At 38.8% G+C, this 21,110-nt stretch overlaps 1 protein-coding gene across 2 annotated transcripts in view; it reads left to right on the top strand.

Annotated features, from left to right (window-relative positions):
* The first annotated feature begins 5,496 nt into the window (after positions 1 to 5,496).
* LOC149184054 (histone-lysine N-methyltransferase ATX5-like) overlaps positions 5,497 to 21,110 on the top strand; it is a 280,597-nt gene continuing 264,983 nt past the window's right edge. The window contains exons 1-2 of one of the 2 annotated variants that reach the window (XM_089417386.1): positions 5,497 to 5,901; positions 6,005 to 6,097. In XM_089417386.1, coding sequence (XP_089273512.1) covers positions 6,051 to 6,097 — 47 coding nt within the window. In that variant the 5' untranslated portion in view covers positions 5,497 to 5,901; positions 6,005 to 6,050. Of the gene's footprint in view, positions 5,902 to 6,004; positions 6,098 to 7,029; positions 7,248 to 21,110 lie in introns of those variants that run through there. The other variant, XM_089417387.1, reaches the window with a different exon arrangement.

Here is a 21,110-nt window from a genome sequence, read left to right as displayed (position 1 = left end):
CTTGTGTAGCTGACTACCCAGCCAAAGGAGGGTTTGACGTCAGAACAATGGTTGTATTCTTCTTTGTTATTTATTAATAATAGATGACTATCATTATGGTTCCACTCTCATTGCTTTATGTTTGATGTTGAGTTATATCTTTTCTGACTGATATATAATTGCATCTACTAGATTTTATGCTTGTTTTCGTGTTGTTCTTTGCATGTGCAGGTGTCCAATCACGGAGATCGTGGGGATCGTCACTGGCCAAGGCAAAGGAACGAGGGTGACATCTCTTCAGTGAACACTAGCGTTGGAATCCAAGTAGGATCTCACCATCCACTTTTTATTTGCAATTAGGAACTTGCGTGATAGCATTGTGTGATTGTTGCTAGACCCGGACTGGGCTAGTAGGGATCGTCTCTCTCCGCAGAGAGGATTTACCTCCACAACACATGGCACTTATGGGTGCATGTGTTGTGACAAAGCCATCTTCCTTTTAGGAAGCAGTGCAACAACCAGTTTGGGTTGATGCAATGGTGGAGGAGTATGACTCCATAGTTCGAAACAATGTTTGGGATGTGGTCCTGAGACCGAAGGACAAGTCAGTTGTGAGCTCCCGTTGGCTTTACAAGGTAAAGAAAGCTGTAGATGGTAGTGTTGAGAAGCATAAGGCCAAATTTGTGGCCCATGGATTTTCACAGGTAGAGGGGATTGACTATGATGATACCTTTGCTCCTGTTGCAAGGTACTCATTTATCAGATCTATTTTGGCACTATCTGCATAGATGGGTTGGAGTATCCATCAGATGGATGTGAAGACTACCTTCGTCAATGGCATGATTGAGGAAGAGGTGTACATAGAGCAACCCGAATGTTTTGAAACCTTAGAATGTGAATTGCATGTGTGCCGACTCAAGAGAGCATTGTATGGGCTGAAGTAAGCACCCCTGTGCTTGGTACACCGGGATAGATAACTACTTCACTGGGTTGGGCTTCACAAAGAGTGAAGCGGATGTGAACCTGTATCACATAGTGGAGGAAGGTAAGCTTTTGATCATTGTAATTTATGTAGATGATCTCATACTGACAGGTGTGAGAAGCTCGTCAAATCTTGCAAGGGGGACCTTGCAAAAGAGTTTGAGATAAAGGACATGGGGCTCATGCATTACTTTCTTGGCATGGAGGTATGGCAGGGAGATGGGGAGTTGTTTGTTTGTCAAGGCAAGTATGCCAATGAGATACATAGGAGATTCCACATGGAGAGCATTAAACCCATGGAGACTCCTCTAGCTGGTAACTAGAGGAAGAAGGATGCTACTTCAGGAGAAGTAGTTGAAGCTACTTTTTACAGGCCGCTTGTGGGTTCACTCATGTATTTGGCGAACACACGACCATATATGTGTTATGCAGTTAACCAGCTTAGTCAAGCGATGGTTAGGCCTACCAAGTTGTATTGGAAGGTGGCAAAGCATGTATTAAGATACCTCATAGGCACTACTTAGTTTGGGTTGTGGTATAAATAGACAAAGGGAGTGAAGCTTCAAGGCTTCACCGATGCAGATTGGGTGGGGAGTCCATCTGATAGGAAGAGCACATCAGGAGGGATCTTTAATATTGGGTCAGCTGCAGTTTCTTGGTACAACAGGAAACATAGATCTGTTGCACTCAGTTCGGCAGAGGTAGAATACATGGCTGCAAGTCAAGTGGCATGCGAGGCTATCTGGATGAGGAAGATCCTGGTTGGTTTGTTTGGTTAGCAAATGGATCCAACAATGATTTATTGTGATATTCAGAGTTGTATCAAACTCTCTGAAAATCTAGTTTTTCATGATCGGTCCAAGCATATAGATATTCGATATCATCATCTCATAGATTGTGTATTGAGGCGGATCATGTTGTTAGATTACATTCCCATGGAGGATCAAGATGCTGACATCTTGACAAAGGCATTGCCAAGATGTAAATTAGAGTTTCTTAGAGACATGATCGAGGTAGTGGATAATTCCTTTCTTGTTGAGAGGGAGTGTTGAAAAATGGCAACAAGAAATTTCAGTTTAATTTGTTCTTGAATTAAAATGTGGATTAAAATATAATTCTTTTCTCATAGTAATTTGAAAATAATTAATTAAGTTTAATTAACTTAATTAATTTAGGAAATTCGATTTGGAAGTCTTTTAGAAGACATGTATATGTTCTCCCTAACTTATAGGAGTTAAGGATGAGTTATGAATGAGTTGTAATCAATTAACTAAGTTTATTGAGTTAAGTCCAGTTAAATTAGTTCTAATCAGTTTCAGGAACTAATAGTAAGTAAACGGTTAGTTGGGACACTAGTGACCTAATTAGTGCTACTCTAGTTAACTGAAGATTCCACCATCAGAAACTCATGCATGTCTATTATGAGAAAGACCCAGTTGAGACTAGAGTGCAGGGACAATGTACTATTTGTTTTAAGATTTTTATGAGTTGCATTGATAGTGCATGCATTAGGAACTGATCCTTGAGGGATTGCGCTATTTTTAGAGGCTTTATTTCCCTTTAAATACAAGCTATCCTTCATAGGAATTACACATTGGAATAGAGACTTGGAGAGCTTGTGAATTGACTAAGATTTGGCCTTGAGCTTGCTTATGAGTTGGAGATTGAATTTGCTGAGTGCTGGGATTGTTCTTGAGAGAACAAGCATTGTAATTTCATCTTGATTTTCTGGATTAATACAAAACAAATAGTGGGGTTTTGAGCTGTGGCTTTCCCCGGATATTTATTGTGTTATGTGCCTTTGATTCTCTTCCTCTATTGATTATTGTTTGCTCGATGTTTATGGGCTTCCGATGTAAAGAGTAGAAGTAGATTCTTATCTCTTGCTTTAGCAAATTGCATTAGCTTATGAATCTATAGGTTTTTCTACAGACTGTGGCAGCCTTTCTCTTCTTCCCCTTGACCCAACTTTAGGGCTTCCAACCAGCTTCCTTCACCTCTTTTGAGTTTTAACCTTGTAAGCATGAATAAACTTGCAAACAATTAAATCTTAGATAGCAAAGAGGAGGATCTTTTGAGTGCTTTGATAGCAAATTTGATTTGATTTATAATATTAGATTGTAGTGCTAAGATCTTCCTCAGATCATAATCAAAATGCTTTCATTGTGCTTAAGGATTCATGAATTTTTGCAAGTGAAACGAAGAGTTTTTATGTTAATTTTATGAGCAATTTAACATAAACCAGAATCTGAACAACAATATAAACATATACAGAACATCATCAAAAACACATTACAACAAGCACACAATAAAGGAGTTCACCCCTCTTGGGCTACGTCTCCTTGGTTCATCTTCCAATGGCTTAGGCTTCTCTTTTATGCTCAGAAGTGTAAAATTTCATGTTTACAATGCTCAAATGCTTTTGAAACTTTCTCCAATCAGTTCAGAATACTAAAAAATGGCTATCTAGCCTCTTTTTGCATCTAATTTGGTGAAAAACTGAAGAAATTATGGCTTCCCCTTGTTTTCCCATTATTCGCTCCACAAATTTCTCCACATCTGACATGAACCCACAATTTTGCTCCAAAAATCCGTTAACCGAGCGAGAATTTTGTCGCGCGGCGGGCCACAATCTGTCGACATCGAATGTCCATCGCAAATCGCAATCGACGGAGTCCTTCGGTCTTATGGTCTGTGAACCAAGCGGGTGATATGCGATTGCAATTCAACGGACCCAACAGAATTCTTAACTAGATCGTATAAATGTATCGCGTCCGAGATCCTTTCGCAATCAACGGAGTACAAAGGTCTTGTATATGCGGGACTTGCACCATGTTGCTATTTGTGATTGTGATATCACATCGCAACCCAAACCTATTGGGGCCGATTCTGTAGTGTCGTGTGAGATGTGCGATCGCATCGCAACTCGGTACTTGTCGTGGGCCGATTTTGTAACACCTCCCTTTGAGAATTAAGCCTCCCCGCTTACCTTATCGCATTGCACCTTGGTTGTTTTGGGTCTGATTTTTAACACCGACCCACCTACGATTGCGATTTGCGACATGCAGGGGCCAATGGAGGCTTGCCACTTGGCACCTCCTCATTCGCTGAAGGACATTGCGACGTTATCCAATCCTTCCATGTGTCCAAGTCAAACCTAAACTTTGATTTGTTATAACTTTTGCATATGAGCTCGGATTTATGTGATGTTCACACCGTTGGAATCAGAATGGCGAGCTCTTCGATTTGAAGCTAGACACTTTGATTTTTGAGCCTAATTTTGAGCACCTCATCAGTACAACTGATAAATCCACTTGAAAATTTGACTTAACTTTGTATCTAAGGGGAGAGATCCTTAATATAAATGGTGAATTATATTTAAGGAATCACAAAAAATAATCACCTTTTGAATTCCTAGATTCACAATTTACCTCAAACCCTCATATAAGGCGTAAGCTTCAACAACGTTGTTGGAAGTGTGACTTAAACCCCAAGCATACATACACTATTCTTGATTCTTAGGGTAAAAAATTACTCACTTTGCTCTTGCCATCCTTGTAAAATTGAATTGTTAAAATCACCATTTTTAATGTAAAAATGAACTTAATACCATTGAATACCCCTATTGCAACTTGATTTTGCAATGTTGACGATTGATATCTACAATTTTATCCATCTAAAAAGTTTCTTTCAACATCATATCTTCCTATTTGATATCCTTGTGGAACAAATGGTCTATTAGGTCTATAATAACTCGATTTCTTTTTCGTTTTTGCTAGATACTATGTCTGTAATCAATTAACTATTTTAAGATTCTTTAAGGGTTGTGAAGCTCCTCTAAACCATATAACAATGTTTTATTTTCAATAAAAGCTCCTCTAAAACATATAACAATGTTTTATTTTGAATGAAACTCTTATTATCTTATTATTTTTTTCACTTGAAATAATATTTTTTTTTTTTTGATAATTTTAAGTCAAAAATGTCAATTTCCCTTCTTATTATGAACCATTAAAAAGCATAAAATGTTTCCACTATAATATTTTTATATACTTTCTTACCTAAATTGATATGACAATTTTATAGTTTATATATATTGATATAACAATTTTATTTTCGAATACATATGTTGATATGACAATTTTATTTTCAAATATATATTAAATTTTTAATATTTCGAATACATATGTTGATATGACAATTTTGTTTTCAAATATATATAAAATAAATATTTATTTACTAAATTCATTAGAAAAAATATTTATTTACTCAAAAAAATATTATTTTCATTAGTTTTATTCTAAAATTCCAATTACTTTTTAACAATTAATTAATATTTAATAAGATCATTAAAAACATCATTTCCCCTCATATAAATATAAATTTTTAATTTTTTTAGTGTAAACTTTGTTTCCTGAGAATGATACTTCTTGTAGACGGCGAGAAGAATTAAAAAAATCATTCACTCTTACATGGTTTCCACGTGGACAAACACCTCTGAGAAGTCCACAAAACCCCAATGGCCCCCATCATCCGACTCAACAACAAAATCTCACATAGAAGAACTAAAAAAACAAGAAAAGGAAAACGAGGCCTGGCAATATTTATCTCCAGTGCCCCGGGAGAGCATAAATGGGGCCGAGCGAGATTGAGACGCGAACCTAGAGGAGTTTAGCGGCGGTGCTTGGCAGTTGCTGGTAATCCAGGGGATTCGGATTGTCCGTGATACAACCCTCGTTAATCCATTAATCCATTAACAAGCATTATTTTGTTATAAGCAACCCCGCACAGAAGAGGGAAAAGTCACACCAGAAGAGAAGAAAAAGATTAAAGAAAGAAGCGGAATCCCTGGTTCACTCTGCCATTTTCAGACAAAAACTGTGCGGCACTCACCCTGATAAATTTGGGCGGTTCGGGGCCCTAAATGGTTCAGAATTAGAGGTAGACACAGATGCGAAGGCCCCTTAGTTTTTTTTTCCCTGTTTTTTGGGCAATTGCAGTGAATGGCTTTCGTTAACACAGGTTAATAATTATCATGGCACAGCAATTGACAATGTGAGAGGTTTTCTGTTTGTTCGTTCGCTGGTCAAATGTTTAATGCTCAAAGAGGGGGTGCAGTCCCCTGCCATTCTATCCGGTAACCCTCACACTGTCTCACTTCATTTGCTGCTTTTTATCTTTAACTCTGCAGTTCCATTGGGTTTTTGGATTGCCACATGTCAAGACAAAACGGTCGAGTCCTAGTCAGATGCTGATCTGGCACTCAGTGATAGGCTGTGGTGGCCGAACAGTATGAGTGTATATTCGAACCACTTTATGAAAATCATAGTTTGTTCTAAAACCCCATTGATTTAGTGAAAATTAGTTAATTATTTAAATTTGTGAGTGTTTTAACGTTAATTTTCAAAGCAAAATTTCATGAGTTTAATATTAATTAAGTTTTGAAAGTGATGTAACTCTTATGGTAGATTCTGTTTTTTTCTCTTTGGCACTTTGGGTGAGAATTCTCACATCTCCTTTTCATATGGGTATTAGATTTACTGTTTTCATGAGGTGGGTGCCCAGGAAGCTGGCTGTTATTTCAGAACGGAAGTAGAAAGGAAAAATTTGCGATGCATGGGAATTGTCAGGCGTGGTCTTCTTGATCTTTTAGAGGCTCCTCGGAATCGAACCTGTGACGTATCAAATCAAGAGCAATGCTTCCCTTACTGAAGAAGCAATCTGCAAATTTGAAAACTTTGACTAATGGTGTACTTCCTTCAACAGGCAAAAAGTTGCCATTTGCTTTCACATACGAAGGAAAAAGCATCTGTCATCTATAAGCAGATACTTCGTGATACAGTGGCAGGCAAAAGAATCGGTCATATAAGTAAATAATAGCGCGGCTAGGCTATGTTACGCGTTGACTCATCTTATGCTGATTGGAAAAAAGGCTCTGAAATGCCATTGAACTGCATGACTTTGATCAGTAATTGTGGCCATTAAACTATACGACTTAAATCAGCAATTATATCGCTCTACGTTTCTTTTTGAGGTCCTTTGGCGAGCTTTCTTGATTGCGGTATAGATGAGTGCTTTGCTTGTTGAGTAGCAGGAAAATTGCTTCTGGATGCTCCTATTCGTGACATCACCTATCTCCTGGTCCCCATTATAATATATCTAGCGATCCAGTTCAGAGACAGATTATAGAGTTGTCCAGCATGTAACCCGGGTCCTGAACTATGGTACGACCGACAGTGAATAGACAAGCTTCCCTTCAAACGTTATCCCCTACATTGACAGAGCAGGTAAGAACTCTCAGGATCTTTTCTGCTTGAGCAGAACTAGCTCACTTAGAGCAACACTCAGAGCAACACTCAGAGCAAATCATTCAGGACCTTTCCTATTCATTGCAAAGGTTATCCTGTGTAGGGGAAGTGATTCTTATCCGCTATTACAATTTATCCATTTTATCCATGGAAGGGACGCTACTGATATACCACAGAGATTAACACCTAAGTTTTAGAACAATGTCGGCATTTGCGTGTATCTTGTGTTTTCCGCGAAAGCGCTGTACTCGTCATTCTTTTAAAGAGATTTGATCCTAACGTTGCTTATATAACCTCCCTCCTTGCATAACTTTGACTTCCTTAGACCCATGTCTCATGTTGTCACCCTCCACGGATAACTTGTCTGTGTTTACCACTAGTTTTCGTCTTAGGAAAAACATAGAGCTTTTCGTAAAATAGAACGATTAATATACTCCATATCAAATCTATGCCTTGATAGCGGGATCTATAATTCTTCCTAATTTGTTAAAGGTTTAGAAGATTAATAAGTTTAATAAGTATATGGAGACTAAAGCTTACAGTGCTCCTTGCTGGAGAGTCTGCTCCTTGCTGGAGAGTCTCAAAATAATTGTATAATAATTTTATATATTTAGATAATATTATATATATATATATATTTTATGAGAAATATTTTTATATTTTATATGAAGAATATAAATGTTTTAATCTTCGACAGACTGTTTAGACTTAACAAAACAACAATGCTCGAAGCCATTACAATAAAGCTCATCCTGTCACCTATGATAGACATGTCATATGTGTGTGTTTTTTCCATGAGAAATATCTTTATATTCTATATGAAGAATATGCATGTTTAGGTCCTCCTTGGACTTTGATTAGACTCAATAACAAGGCTCAAATCCATTACCACAAAGCTCATCATGTCACTTAATATTTTAGATGTGTAATATATATATATATATATATTCCATGAGAAATATCTTTATATTCTAAATAAGGAATATAAATGTTTTGATCTTCCAGGGACTGTTCAGGCTTAACAAAACAACAATGCTCGAAGCCATTACAATAAATCTAATCATGTCACTTACTATAGACGTGTCATATGTGGGTGTTTTCCATGAGAAATATCTTTATATTCTATATGAACAATATGCATGTTTCGGTCCTCCTTGGACTATGATTAGACTCAACAACAAGGCTCAAATCCATTACCACAAAGCTCATCATGTCACTTATGGGAAATGAATTTGGGTAGAGAAAATAACAATCATTTTTTCTAACACCCAAGATAAACGCAATTGACATACAAACCCCCACACAGACACACACAGAGAAATAAGATACTAATCATTCCTACCCACCATTTGAGATGAACTCAAATTATATATATATATTTTTTTTTCCCAAAGGAAATGTACAAAATGGAAAAAAAAACATGTTTTTTGAATGATAAAAAGTAACACAGACTCAATAGGGTAGCAGATTTTAAGCCTGCTTTCAACTTGTGTTGATAGGTGAACTTCACTGCCCAACATGAAGACGTACTAGAGTCTGGAAGTATTCTAAATTAATGTATTGTAAACTGCCAAGCCCACCGGGAGTGGGTGTAATCAAACCTTTGAAATCTATGCGTGAACTGCTTGTGATTTGCCCTTTTCCCTCCAGGGAAACCACTCTCTTCCTGCTTATTGCACGCGATATATCCTCCCCACTCGTAGAATAAAACAGTTGGATTCCAATTGTAGAGGTGATAATTAGAGTGAGGTTCCACACTAACACAAAGCGGGAAGCTTAAGATTTCTCGCTCAGAAGGGAAGTGGACTCACCACCTAGTTATTGGAAGAAACTAGGAAACACAGAGGGAAGCCTAAGCTTTCTCGCTCAGAAGGGAAGTGGATTCGCCACCTAGTTTTTGGAAGAAACTGGGAAAACAACGATGGATGAGGAGGCCATTCAATCAATTTGTATAGTAATGTTCTATGTTGCACAAGGATCTCTCCCTCCCCAAAAAGAACCTTGTACCCATCGTTGTGGCGTTAGTTGGGGACTCCTAGGAAACGCCTCTTTTGTGTTGGGGACTTCGTCAGGGATTTGAGGACTTGTTAGCTGTACCCGAGACATTCCAGGCAGATTGCAGAGACATTTTGGGTCTGCCTGTTCAGTTTTATATGGACATTGATTATTGGACATAGAGTATATCCCAGCTTAATAACTTATTTGAATTTCGTATTCAGAGTTTGTAATTTGAATTTCTGATTTCATAATACTATACACGGAAGGAAATTGTTTGAGATAACGATGTGGAACTGAACTGCTAAGTTGGTCGATTACAACATGAAAGAGTATGACATGTTGCCCTCAGAGAGATATTTTTAAAACATCTGCTTCCCTCCGTCTGGTTTTACTAGTTGCTGTTGGATACAATTTAGAACACTCATTGAAAACTAAGCGAGCAAAGTCAAAGCCGTGAACTTGGAAAGTCTCATATTTAACTTGTGTAAACTGCTTCAACTTCCATGTATTCTACAGAGTTACACTCTTTATCGACTTTTCAGTGTTGATATGCATGATATTTCCTTGGGACAGTTATGGCTTTTATCGTTTTCCATGCTTTTAATTTTTCCATTATATACTTATGACAACTACCTGTTGTGTTTATTTTTGTAGGTTAGGAACTATTGTATCAGTATACAGTAAGAAGATACATGCAGGTTGTCCCTGCTGCAGTCTGCCACTTGGGAAACCTGACATACAATAGGGCTTATAACTTGGTCCAAAATGAGTGACAGTGTTTTTTCACTGTTTCACATAAGTTCATCATCTGATATTAAAAACTTGAAAAACATCTACTAAAACAGTCTAGCTATAGACAGTAAAAAGAAAACCTAGTCCTAGGGAAGCTGGATTCCTAGATGCCTTCATCAGAGTTGGATTTGATTTGTATGACTGGGTCAGGTTGAGCTAGAGTGGTTTCATTCTTAGTCTCCTCAAAATGCCAAATAGCATTTGCAAGTGCTTCATATTTCCTAATTACCTGCTTCAACTTTTTGCTTAATTACTCTTTGCCTGTTCAAGACCTCCTTCTGCCTGTCTAGGATCTTCTTTTGCCTGTCAAGGACCTTCTTCTGCCTTCCTTGGTGGCCCTGGTAGGGTTGGACCTGCCATAGCTTGAGAAATGCTGAGCATTGTGTGCCAATGAAGGTTGATCTGCTTCAGATGCTTGGCACCTTGATTGTGTGCAGACCCAGTGTCAGGTATCCAAGGAACAATGGCAGCATCAATCTTGTCAGAGCAGGTTTCATTTCATCTCATTCTGATGTTCCTCTCGATCCTTTCAAGTTCCTGCTCAAATGCCCAGCGGAGTGTGGTTGAAATAGGCTTTGGCAGCTTCCTTGGCCTCTGACTTTGCCTTGTTAAGGATGATAGGTACTTCCTTGATGGGTATACCCTGTAGCTGTGCATCATGGCATGATGAGGCCACCCCAAATCAAAACCAAATTGTTGAAGACTTTCTGGGTATCTCTATGAATTGCATTCCAGAGCTCATCTCCATGAATCAACGAGAAAGCATCATCAAACCTTGACCCACTGTTTTCACTGCACACCTTCGAAAATGGAATGACCCCAAGGCTTGAGTCAAACCTCCCACACTCTATCACCCTGTAGTCATCTTGGAAAACCAGAGAAGTGAACCAAACCAATGGCAGCAGTCTCAATCCATGTTTTTTATAACAATAAAATGGTCGAGTGAGTACTTATTGCTTGCCATCATGAGGTCGCGTGGGGGTAGTAAAATTAGTTCTGGACAATGACTGTTTTAGATGTTGAAAGTATGGATGCTGGTAGGTGGAGTTAATGGAAGCCACGCTTCCTCATTTCACAGGCCTGCAATCATGTGCATGGATGGGAGCTCGTCCTTGTGGCAAGTTGACGATTGCTCCATCCTCTTTCTGCCCTCAGACCCCATCCAAGGCAACTAACTGGTATGTTAATACCCTTCATTGCATGGAATTCTTTTCCTCATCTTAGGCATCCTAATCTTTTGCCCAATCCTCCAAGTATACTGGTATAAGTGTTATCTTTGTATCTATACCTTATGCAGGGTATGTTTTGTCTCCATTAGCAGGATGCTTTGTTACTCTAAATATTAATCTCTATCGGTTGTCAAACGGGATATGTTCTCATGATCAAGCAGTATTTTCCATGGTTTTTGAGCTTGCTTTGTTCAATCATAAACATCTTATGCCTACATATCCTTAGTTTATGGTTGCATCTGTTTGTCTTGATGTTTCATCAAGATTTTGCTTGGATCATTTGCAATTGTAAATATCATAATATGATACAAAGAGTATTCTAATTGTGCACACCAATATATTAAATTATTTAGTAAATTCTAACGATTTATGCACGAACTATTTATTGTTTATGCAATAAGCTCAAAATTATGTGTGTGTGTGTATCCTGGAGGAAAACGAGTCCTCTTATTGATATTTCGAAGTGAGAAATCAAATACACTTTGACTGGCTTATCAGCCCCAAAATCAAAGCAGAAATTCTCTCTACCTACTAACAAAAAACGTCCTTAATTATCACCCATATACAAGCATATCACAATTGTTATGGCCTTGACATCATAAAAGCCCTTCCTGCCTATTCTAGTACTAATGTATTCAAAACATATTCAAGATCCTGTACAATGTTCTTGAACATATTTTAACCAGACATCATATGCATAAAAAACATATTTTTTGTACTGCTGGCAGTATGGTATTGTCCTTTGACTCCTGATCAATCAACAGGCCTTCCTGTATTGTTATTGCCTCCTTAGAGAGAGCATCAGCCTTATGATTAGATTCTCTGTAGATATGTATAAAACTAAGCATATCTAATTTCCTTGTTAACAATGTTGCAAACCTGGGCATCGGTATAATATTGGCGAGGGCTCAAAAAACGAAAAAATCATAAAAATCGGTACAAATTGTCAAACATCAGCAAAATAATAAAAATTACAAAACTATTCATTTTTTTTCAATTTTTTTAGCACCTAAAGTATCGACAACATCAAATAAATGCATTGACATATAAATATGAAAATAAAACTAATATATAAGATGTATAAGTTGTCTGGTGCTACATGACACATAACAGTGAATCATGTTCTGAATCCTGAGTCCTGACTCAGCCTCAAAATATCAATAAAAAACATAATAAATATATATCATCATCATGACTCATATACAATGAAATTAGATGTGTAAACTACTAACTTAGTAACTAATGATTTCCTCTGCCCCTTTTATGGGAAAAGGTAATGGCTTTTCCTCCAGATGAAGAAGGCACTTCGGCTGGTATTGGACTTTGATGTTCTCTAGAAGAAGTAGGAGAAGGTAGACTATGTCCTCCATTGGTGGCCATGGTAGGTGGTGTCACCTCCTCCTCCTTGTCCTCTACCTCTCTCCCCTGCCGTTGCTACCTCCTCCAGTGCCTCCTCTAACCAATCAGGGGCAGATTCCATGACAGGCCTCTTGGCCTCAACCTTCCATACAGCAGTGGTGTCACTCCCATCCAATGAGATGGTCTCCACGTTAGGACAAGTTACTGGAAATATCCTTCCCAAACCCCAGAAACGCCGTTCAGCGTTTCCGAAATGGAAACTTTTATGATTTAGCTTGGAAACGTTATTGATACATTTCCTGGGCATTTCCCTTTTTTGGAAATGGTGGATCTCAGTTCGGAAACGTTTCGGGCCATTTTTTAATCATTTTGGGCGTTTCCTGGATGGATCTCAGTTTGAAACTGCCACACTGCCCTCGTCCAACAATAGTCATGTTCCCCAACGTTGCCTTTCGACTGTTTGGGAACTTGTTTAAGGAACCCAACAATACTGTTTCAGGAAATTGTTTTGGTAACAATTGATGATTACAGTCAGACAATTACTTGTTTATGTTTTCCATGGTTTGGAAAACTGTGTTGGAATATTATAATTACTACTGTAGTTGTAGAAAGTTCACTGTCTTAGTTCATTGTCAAATACGGTTAAGATTTGACATACCAATCTTCCTTTCCTAAAGAAAAACCAGATATGATCGTTGTTGAGTCTCACCATTGATGATTACATTGAGACAATTACTTGTTTATGTTTTGTTAGAATATTGTAATTACTACTGCAAGTGGTAGAAAGTTCACTATCTTAGTTAGATTTAAAGTTGATCCAACTTCTTCTACTACAGAAAGCTTTAGAAGAGCTGTACATAATGAATATTAGTAATGAATCATGTTTTAGAAAGATTTCTCTAGAAGATGATAATGATTTGTTAATGTTGAATTCATAATGTTAATTATATATTTTTAAATATAGAATCTAGATTCTAAAAGATGAATGGTAATATACTAATATGAAATTTTTATTGTCATATATATATATATAATATATACGCCATTTCCTTGCTGCATGGTATCCTGATTTTTTGAAAATTTGCCGTATCTGTTTCAATGCAACTTAGCTTTAGGTGTCTTCAGAGGTTCTCTCACCCACAATCGAAGATTGTAGTAGATGTACACCATGTCATTAAGGCATTGGTACTCCAACCTGTATAAGGGTCATAAATTATAAATTAATAATTATAAAAAAATAAATTATAATATTTAATTAATTCAAAATATTAATTTGAATTTTTTAACTTGTGCTTCTTGATGTGTATTTTCTTAAATACACTCTATTCATGCTCATAGTTAGAGGAGCTGCATGTTTGGCCTAACACTCGAATGGCAAACTTTTGGAGATTGGGTACTCTGCCACAATAGCTTGTCCATCATTCATCTACAACAAATAAGAGAAATATAAGAAAAAAATGAAATTTGAAAGTTGAAATAAAGCATGAAGAGACAATGAAATTTGAAACAAACTAAATCTTACCTAGCATTTTGGTCTTCCTATCGTGGATAGCCATGTCAAAGTTAAATGTGCCACCTGTATATCTCCATTTCTTTAATTTCTGCATGTTCTTCTGGAGATGGCACCATCTTATGAACACAACTAAGGAATTCATCCATGACCTCAACATCAAATCTGAAACCAAAGGAGTAAGAAAATGCGATGTTGAGGTAGATCCTTGTAGCATGAATGGGACGATGGAGTTTATTGTTCCATTTTGTTGACACCTAATCTTTGGGATTAGGAAATTCTTGTAAATAATGTAAATAATAAATAAAGAAGACGAAGAGACATTGGAATACGAATTCCAGTAATCTCCCTCTGCTTGTATATATTCACGATTTTCTTAATGCAAATCATAATTTGGGAGTTACTCATACCTGGCCTGACATGGTATGAGAGCTATAGGTCCTAATTTAGCCTCTTTCTGCATGTAACTCTTGCTATTCTCTACCATTATCCTTTGCTCCTCTGGTCGATTAATTAACTAAGTTTGGCCCTAGTTGCCAATTTTAACACTCCTTCTCAACTAGTTGCCAATTTTAACACTCCCTAATTCATTTCTAGCCTTTTCCATATCTAAGGCTTTTGTTTGAGCCGCATTTAGATTTGCAAGCTTCTTTCTTCTCAGCTCATAAGATGTGTCCACACCAAAAAATCCAAATAAGAGCACAATAAAAACTTTTCTAGAGGCTTAACATCTTGAGGCATACTCTTCACTAGGTCATTGAACCTCTTGTTGAATTCCTCCACAGTTTCATTCTCATTCTTCTTGATATGGCTAATGGCGTTGATCAAGTGCCTATCTTCTTTCTTTTCTCCATACTTATCCAAAAAGGCACTAATGATAGCTTGCAATGAGTCATATGAGTTAGCAGGACGCTTAGTGAACCAATCAAGAGCATCCTCTTCTAAGGAGAGGACAAAAAGTCTCATCTTTACATCCTCATAGTTAGCACCATTACACCACTTAGTGATGCAAACATTGAAGTTCTTTATGTGCGATGCAACACTAATGGCATTGTTACCTTGAAAAGAAGGCAACTTTTCAATAGCCTTGTCAGGGATATTGTGTGGATAGCCATTAATGTTAGTAAAGTTACAAGGACCAAAAAGATCATTCATGATGTCTTGTTCTACTTGTCCTTGAAAAAGCAAATGGATATTAGAAATAGCCTCTTGCCCAAGATTAACAAGAAGTCTACTAGAAGAGAGTCTATTTAACCACACTTTAAAAACACAATCGGACTCAAGAATAGGGCTAACTAAACCAATGCTACAAACATCGACATCGGAATAAAATCAACAAGGTTCCGAAAAACCAAAAAATCATAAAAATCTGGAAAATATCGGTAAAATCAAGATACCATCAAAATATCGGTAAAAATAGACAAACACTGGCTAGGCCAAGAAATCGTAATTTTGAGATAAAATTGGGATGTTATCGAGATGTTCGCAACATTGAACTAAACCACTTGGATTTCTCCTAGTAGAAACTCTCACAAAAATTGAGCCAAGTGAAGTCGCCACTTGAGCAGGGATCTAACTCTAAAGATCCAATATGCAAAAACCAAAAGTTAGTCATATTCCAGGTACAAGAGGACTTTTCCCCGACAATGGTGCCAAAAAATGTTGTTGCCTCGTTTGCACACCTAAGTTAGCGTGGGAAAAATCCTCAACCACACAAGGTGTGATCTTGGTGGAAAACTAAGAAAAGGGGTTGTCACCTAATCCCAAATTTCTCCGTTAAAGCTCTCTCTTAGGCCTGTTACATGACTCGATTCATCACGCTAGCATCACTTTACAACATCCCTGCAGGGGTTGCGAAATCTGAATACAATATAGAAGAATAATGAGAAGAGGAAGAAGAACTTAAAAGCTCTGATGACATCTCTAAACTCTGACGGTACATGAACTTTCTGACATATCCTCTGGCATGGAGTCTTTAAGTCTTCAAGTATACTTCAGTGGTCAACATGGCCTCCCTCTAAAGCTAGCTTCGGCTCGCACGTGCGGCCTGGCTGAGAAACTCAGCCCTCCTGGCGACTCGCACTGGCTGGGAACATAATCTCGGCCTCCACTGCAAAATTTTGACCTCAATTGGAAACTCGATTCTCCTGTGCAAATTGATCTCTCCTTTGCAAAATTGCTTGCTCCAGAAATTCTCCTCTCTGATCAATTCACATTGCTTGTCTAGATAACTCGCATCCCTTGCCGGAGCAACTTGCACCATTGGAAAATCATCCTCTGCAGAAAAATCGATATCCAACTCTCCTTGGAAATCTCTGTTAGAGTCTCTCGAACAATCTCTGCTGACAACCCTGCTGCTGATGTCCTTGCGCTACCACTTTGCCCTTGCTGTCTTTGCAACTCTGTGTCCTTGTGTCTTCTTCGTTCTCTCCAAACGACCCATCCATCTCCTCTTATAATCTCTCGTTGAAAAATCAACAACCATGGTCTAATCACAATCGATGGCAAAGATTGTCTTGACCCAATCAGGTGGATTTTCTGGAAGTCTAGAGGAAAATCAATTTACCCAATTAATACAATTTAATTAAGGTATTCCTCTAAGTTAGACTTAGGAAAATTAATTAACTACTTAATTAATTCTAATTAGGGCCTTTTCTTGCGAAACCATTTCTTGGTATTAGAGAAAATGTGTTCCCTAGCCTCATAGATGCATTTTGAGACTAGAATACATGTACAAGCTACACCAACCAACACTCCCTCCTAGCGAGGTAAGTGTTCAGCATAACACCCAACTTGTTTTTGAAAAAGATGAACCTCGCCTTCTCAAAAGCCTTTGTCAGAATATCTACTACCTGCTCATCTGTAGGTATATACTATAGTTGGACAATCTTGTGCCGCACACAATCTTTGATGAAGTGGTACTTGATGTCTATATGCTTGGACCTGTCATGAAACACCAGATTCTCTGGCAACTTGATGCAACTTTGATTGTAATAGTGTATCGCTGTAGTCTCTATCCTTTGACCAAATAGGCTATTAGCAGGTTCCAAAGCCAAATGGCCTCACATGTAGCCATGTTCGTTGCTATGTACTTTGCCTCGGCTGAACTCAGTGCCACAAACTTCTGCTTCCTGCTGTATGAAGAAATAACTCCTGATCCCATGCTGAACTTTGAAGCAACATCGTGAAGTGCTTTTCCGATCAACTGTGTTACCTTACTAGTCTGCATCAATATAGCCCACCAACTTGACACCATCACCTCGAGCATATCTGATCCCATACTCGATTGCGCCATGCAAGTACCTCATCATATGCTTACCTGCTATCCAATGCACTCTCTTCGGCTCCACCATGAACTGAATCAGAGAGTTAATTGCATAGGATATGTCTGGCCTGGTGTTGACCAGATACATGAGAGAGCCTATCAACTGCCTGTACAAGGTGGGGTCCATATCCTTCTCCCTGAATGCATCTATCTTCCTCCAATTCATGGTCATGGGAGTAGACATGGCTCTGCAATCCTCCATCCCAAACCTCCTTAGGAACTCGATGCAATGTTTTGTTTGTCCAAGAAAAATATCGCCATCTGTTTGCCATACCTCCATACCTAGAAAATAGTGCATGAGCCTTAGATCCTTTATCTTGAACTTTGCTGCAAGATCCCTCTTGCATTCCTTAATGAGCCCTAGTGAACCTGTTAAGAACATGTCATCCACATATTGGACAAGAATGAGAACATATCCCTCAACCACCAAGTAGTAGAGGTTACTACCAACCTCACTCTTCATAAAGCCCATGCCCTACAAGTATTTGTCGATGCATTCATACCATCCCCTGGGAGCCTGTGTGAGTTCGTTCAAAGCTCTCTTCAACTTGCACATGTGGGTCTCTCTGATGTGTGCCACAAAGTCCTCTGATTGTTCAATGTACAATTCCTCCTCTAGTTCACCATTCAAGAACACTGTTTTGACATCCATCTGATGTATCTACCATCCCATTTGTGCTACTAATGAGATCACGACTCGTATAGAAGTGTACCTGGCCACAGGAGCAAATGTCTCCTCATATTTTATTATTCCCTCTTGAGAGAACCCCTTGGCCACGAACCTAGCTTTGTATTTCTCAATGCTGCCATTTGCACTATGCTTGATCTTATAGATCCAGCGTGATCCAACCACTGCCCTGTTTGTTGGTCTTGGTACAAACTCCCAAACAACATTCTACATGATCGAGGTATACTCCTCAACAATTGCATCTCGCCACACATGATGTTGTGTAGCCTCTTGATAGCTGGAAGGTTCACTATTCACCAATTGAAAAACGCCATGTAGCTAGTGTGCCTCTCTAGTTGTCTTCACTCTCTCTTGCTCGTCCTAGGAGTCCCCACAAACTCCTAAGCATCCCTGAGTGTAGCTTGAACCTCACGATTCGTCTTGCCAATAGTGGAATTAGGAATATCCACCTCCATGTCCTTTTGATGCATCTCCTTGATTTGCTGCATTTGTTGCTCCATACTCTGTGAAGTCTCAGGAACCCTTGCACCTAAGCTAGTGCTCATACTAGTGATTGTACTTGTATTCTGCTGCTCTACTCTGGGAGCTTCTGTTGGTTGCTCACTCTGATCTTCAACTGCTGGCAACTCTCTGGATCTTTTGTACCCCTTATCCCTCGTAGACTTGACATCCCACTTGACTATAATCCTCCTGGCCCTTGGGATGAAGATCATGTATGCCTTCAAGGTTTTGCTGTAGCCAATGAATTAACCTTGCTTTGAAGTTTGATCTAGCTTCGAATGTGTCTCCCCTGGAATGTGATATAACTCTAGGCAGCCAAATATCCTGAAGTGAATGACATTTGGCCTCTTCCTGGTGAAAGCCTCCTTTGGAGTCATCTTGCCAAGCGCTCTATGTGGGACCCTGTTCCGAATATAAACCGCCGTACTGAATGCCTTTGCTCATAGTTAGCGTGGGAGATCCTAGTCATATAACATCGCTCTCGCTGCCTTCCAAATAGATCGATTCTTCCTCTTAGCGACCCCATTCTGCCATAGGTTGTAAGGAACCGTCCACTCTCTCCTGATTCCTACCTTGGTACAAAACTCTCTGTTATCTAACCAAAGGGTCTAGATCTTTCTGCCCGTCACATTCTCCACTAGAGCCTTAAACTCTTGAATGCGTTTGAAGACCTCATCCTTGGTCTTCAAGAAATAGATCTAGGTCTTCTTAGAGAAATCGCCGATAAAAGTACGAAAGTAATCATACTCTTTGAGAGATTTCGATGACATCGGCCCACATATATTTGAATGTACAAGTTCTAGAATTCCCTGCGATCCACTGTCACTCCTTGGAAAAGATGCTTTCACAAGCTTACTCAACACACATCCTCTGCACACATCATTGTGCTCTGTGCTCACTTGCGAAACACCTGTCACTGTCTCACGAAGCAATCGAAGTGCTGCATGATGAATATGGCCCATCCTCCTATGCCATAGCTTCCCCTAGTCTCTCAAACTGTCATTGCTAACTAGTGCCTTCGGCTTGTCCATATGCAACCTGTATAACTGACTGCTCCTCACCCCAACTGCTATAGGTGACCTCCATTCCTTGTGCTGTAACAACACTCTAGCCTCTCTAAAGAGCACATCACATCCTTTGTCTTGAAGGACTGATACGAAAATCAAATTCATTGCCAAGCTCGGCATATGCAACACGTCATGGATTGGTATCTGCTTGTCATTCTCCTTCTGAAATAGAATAGTCCCTCATCCTACAAGATTGCACTTGGACTTGTTTTCCATCTGAATCTGGAACTTGATATCCTCCTACTTGTATCTAGAGAAGTACTCCCTAACTCCTGTCATATGAAATGACGCTCCATTGTCTATGTACCAGACACCTTGTGAAGTCGAGCTAGTCAGGCTAGCGATCAAAGCGAACTCTTGATCCATCCTGCTGGAGAGATCATCGACATCTACTGAAGCTGCAACTTGCTTCTACTTCCTCTGTGTTCAATCATTGATATAGTGGTCAAATTCATGATAGCCATAGCACTTGACCTAATCTGGAAGCTTGACTCGCCCAAAAACCTCTTGGATAAACATATGTCATTCCTTGGTAAACCCATTGAGTGCTACTACATGCACTAGCTCCTCATCACTTGGTTTCCAACTGCAGCTAGTTCATCTCTGACGAACTGAACCATGGTGAGATAGAAAGTTACATCCTTGCCCTTATGCATTTTGATGGTTCTCAGGCTCTCCTTGAGGATCATTTTCCTGTTTTTTGAAGGATCCTGGTACAGTTTGACGATGACATCCCACATCTACTTCTCTGTATCTTTCTCTGTGATATGCAGAATGATGTGATCCTTGACTCCATCAAGAATCATCCTTTTCGCTTTGTTATTATCCCTCGTGTATTCATGTAGCATGATGGGATTTGCTGGTATAACAACATTTGCCGTAGCAAACTCCTTCAGACCAAATTCGTGCAATAGGAACCTTCCAAATTCCAAAGTTTGAGCCTCCATCCAACCTGTCCCGATCTCTCAATCTTGATGCGCCCATCTCTTGGAAAAATCCATGAACTCAAATAAACTAGAGAAATCTGAAGAAATCGATTTGGGTAAAAACTCTTGCTTTCTCTTCTTGTGCCTGCACAAACCTACCTTTTCCCTTAGATCCGCTCTGATACCATGCGAAATTTTAAATATACTATTGCAATTACTGGGTATTTTTTCTCCTATCTTTTCAGATAGGGTTTTAATTATTAATTTTTCAACAAAATATTACAACTGGTTGCTGTAAGATGGCAAACCTTAGGAATTTTTTTATTTTTTATTTTTTATATTTTTTTATCACTTCTTCAAGTCTCATTGACCTCCTGGAAGCTATTCGACCCACCAAAGCCAATTTGGCCTCCTTCTAAAGCTAGCTTCAGCCCACACATGCAGCCT

Source organism: Pinus tabuliformis, chromosome 3_2, assembly GCF_031772625.1.
Source record: "Pinus tabuliformis cultivar Carrire ecotype Pingquan chromosome 3_2, CPIR1, whole genome shotgun sequence".
In the NCBI taxonomy this organism is placed as follows: Eukaryota; Viridiplantae; Streptophyta; class Pinopsida; order Pinales; family Pinaceae; genus Pinus; species Pinus tabuliformis.
Note: the sequence above shows the minus strand (reverse complement) of the source record. Positions and strands in the feature narration are given on the sequence as shown.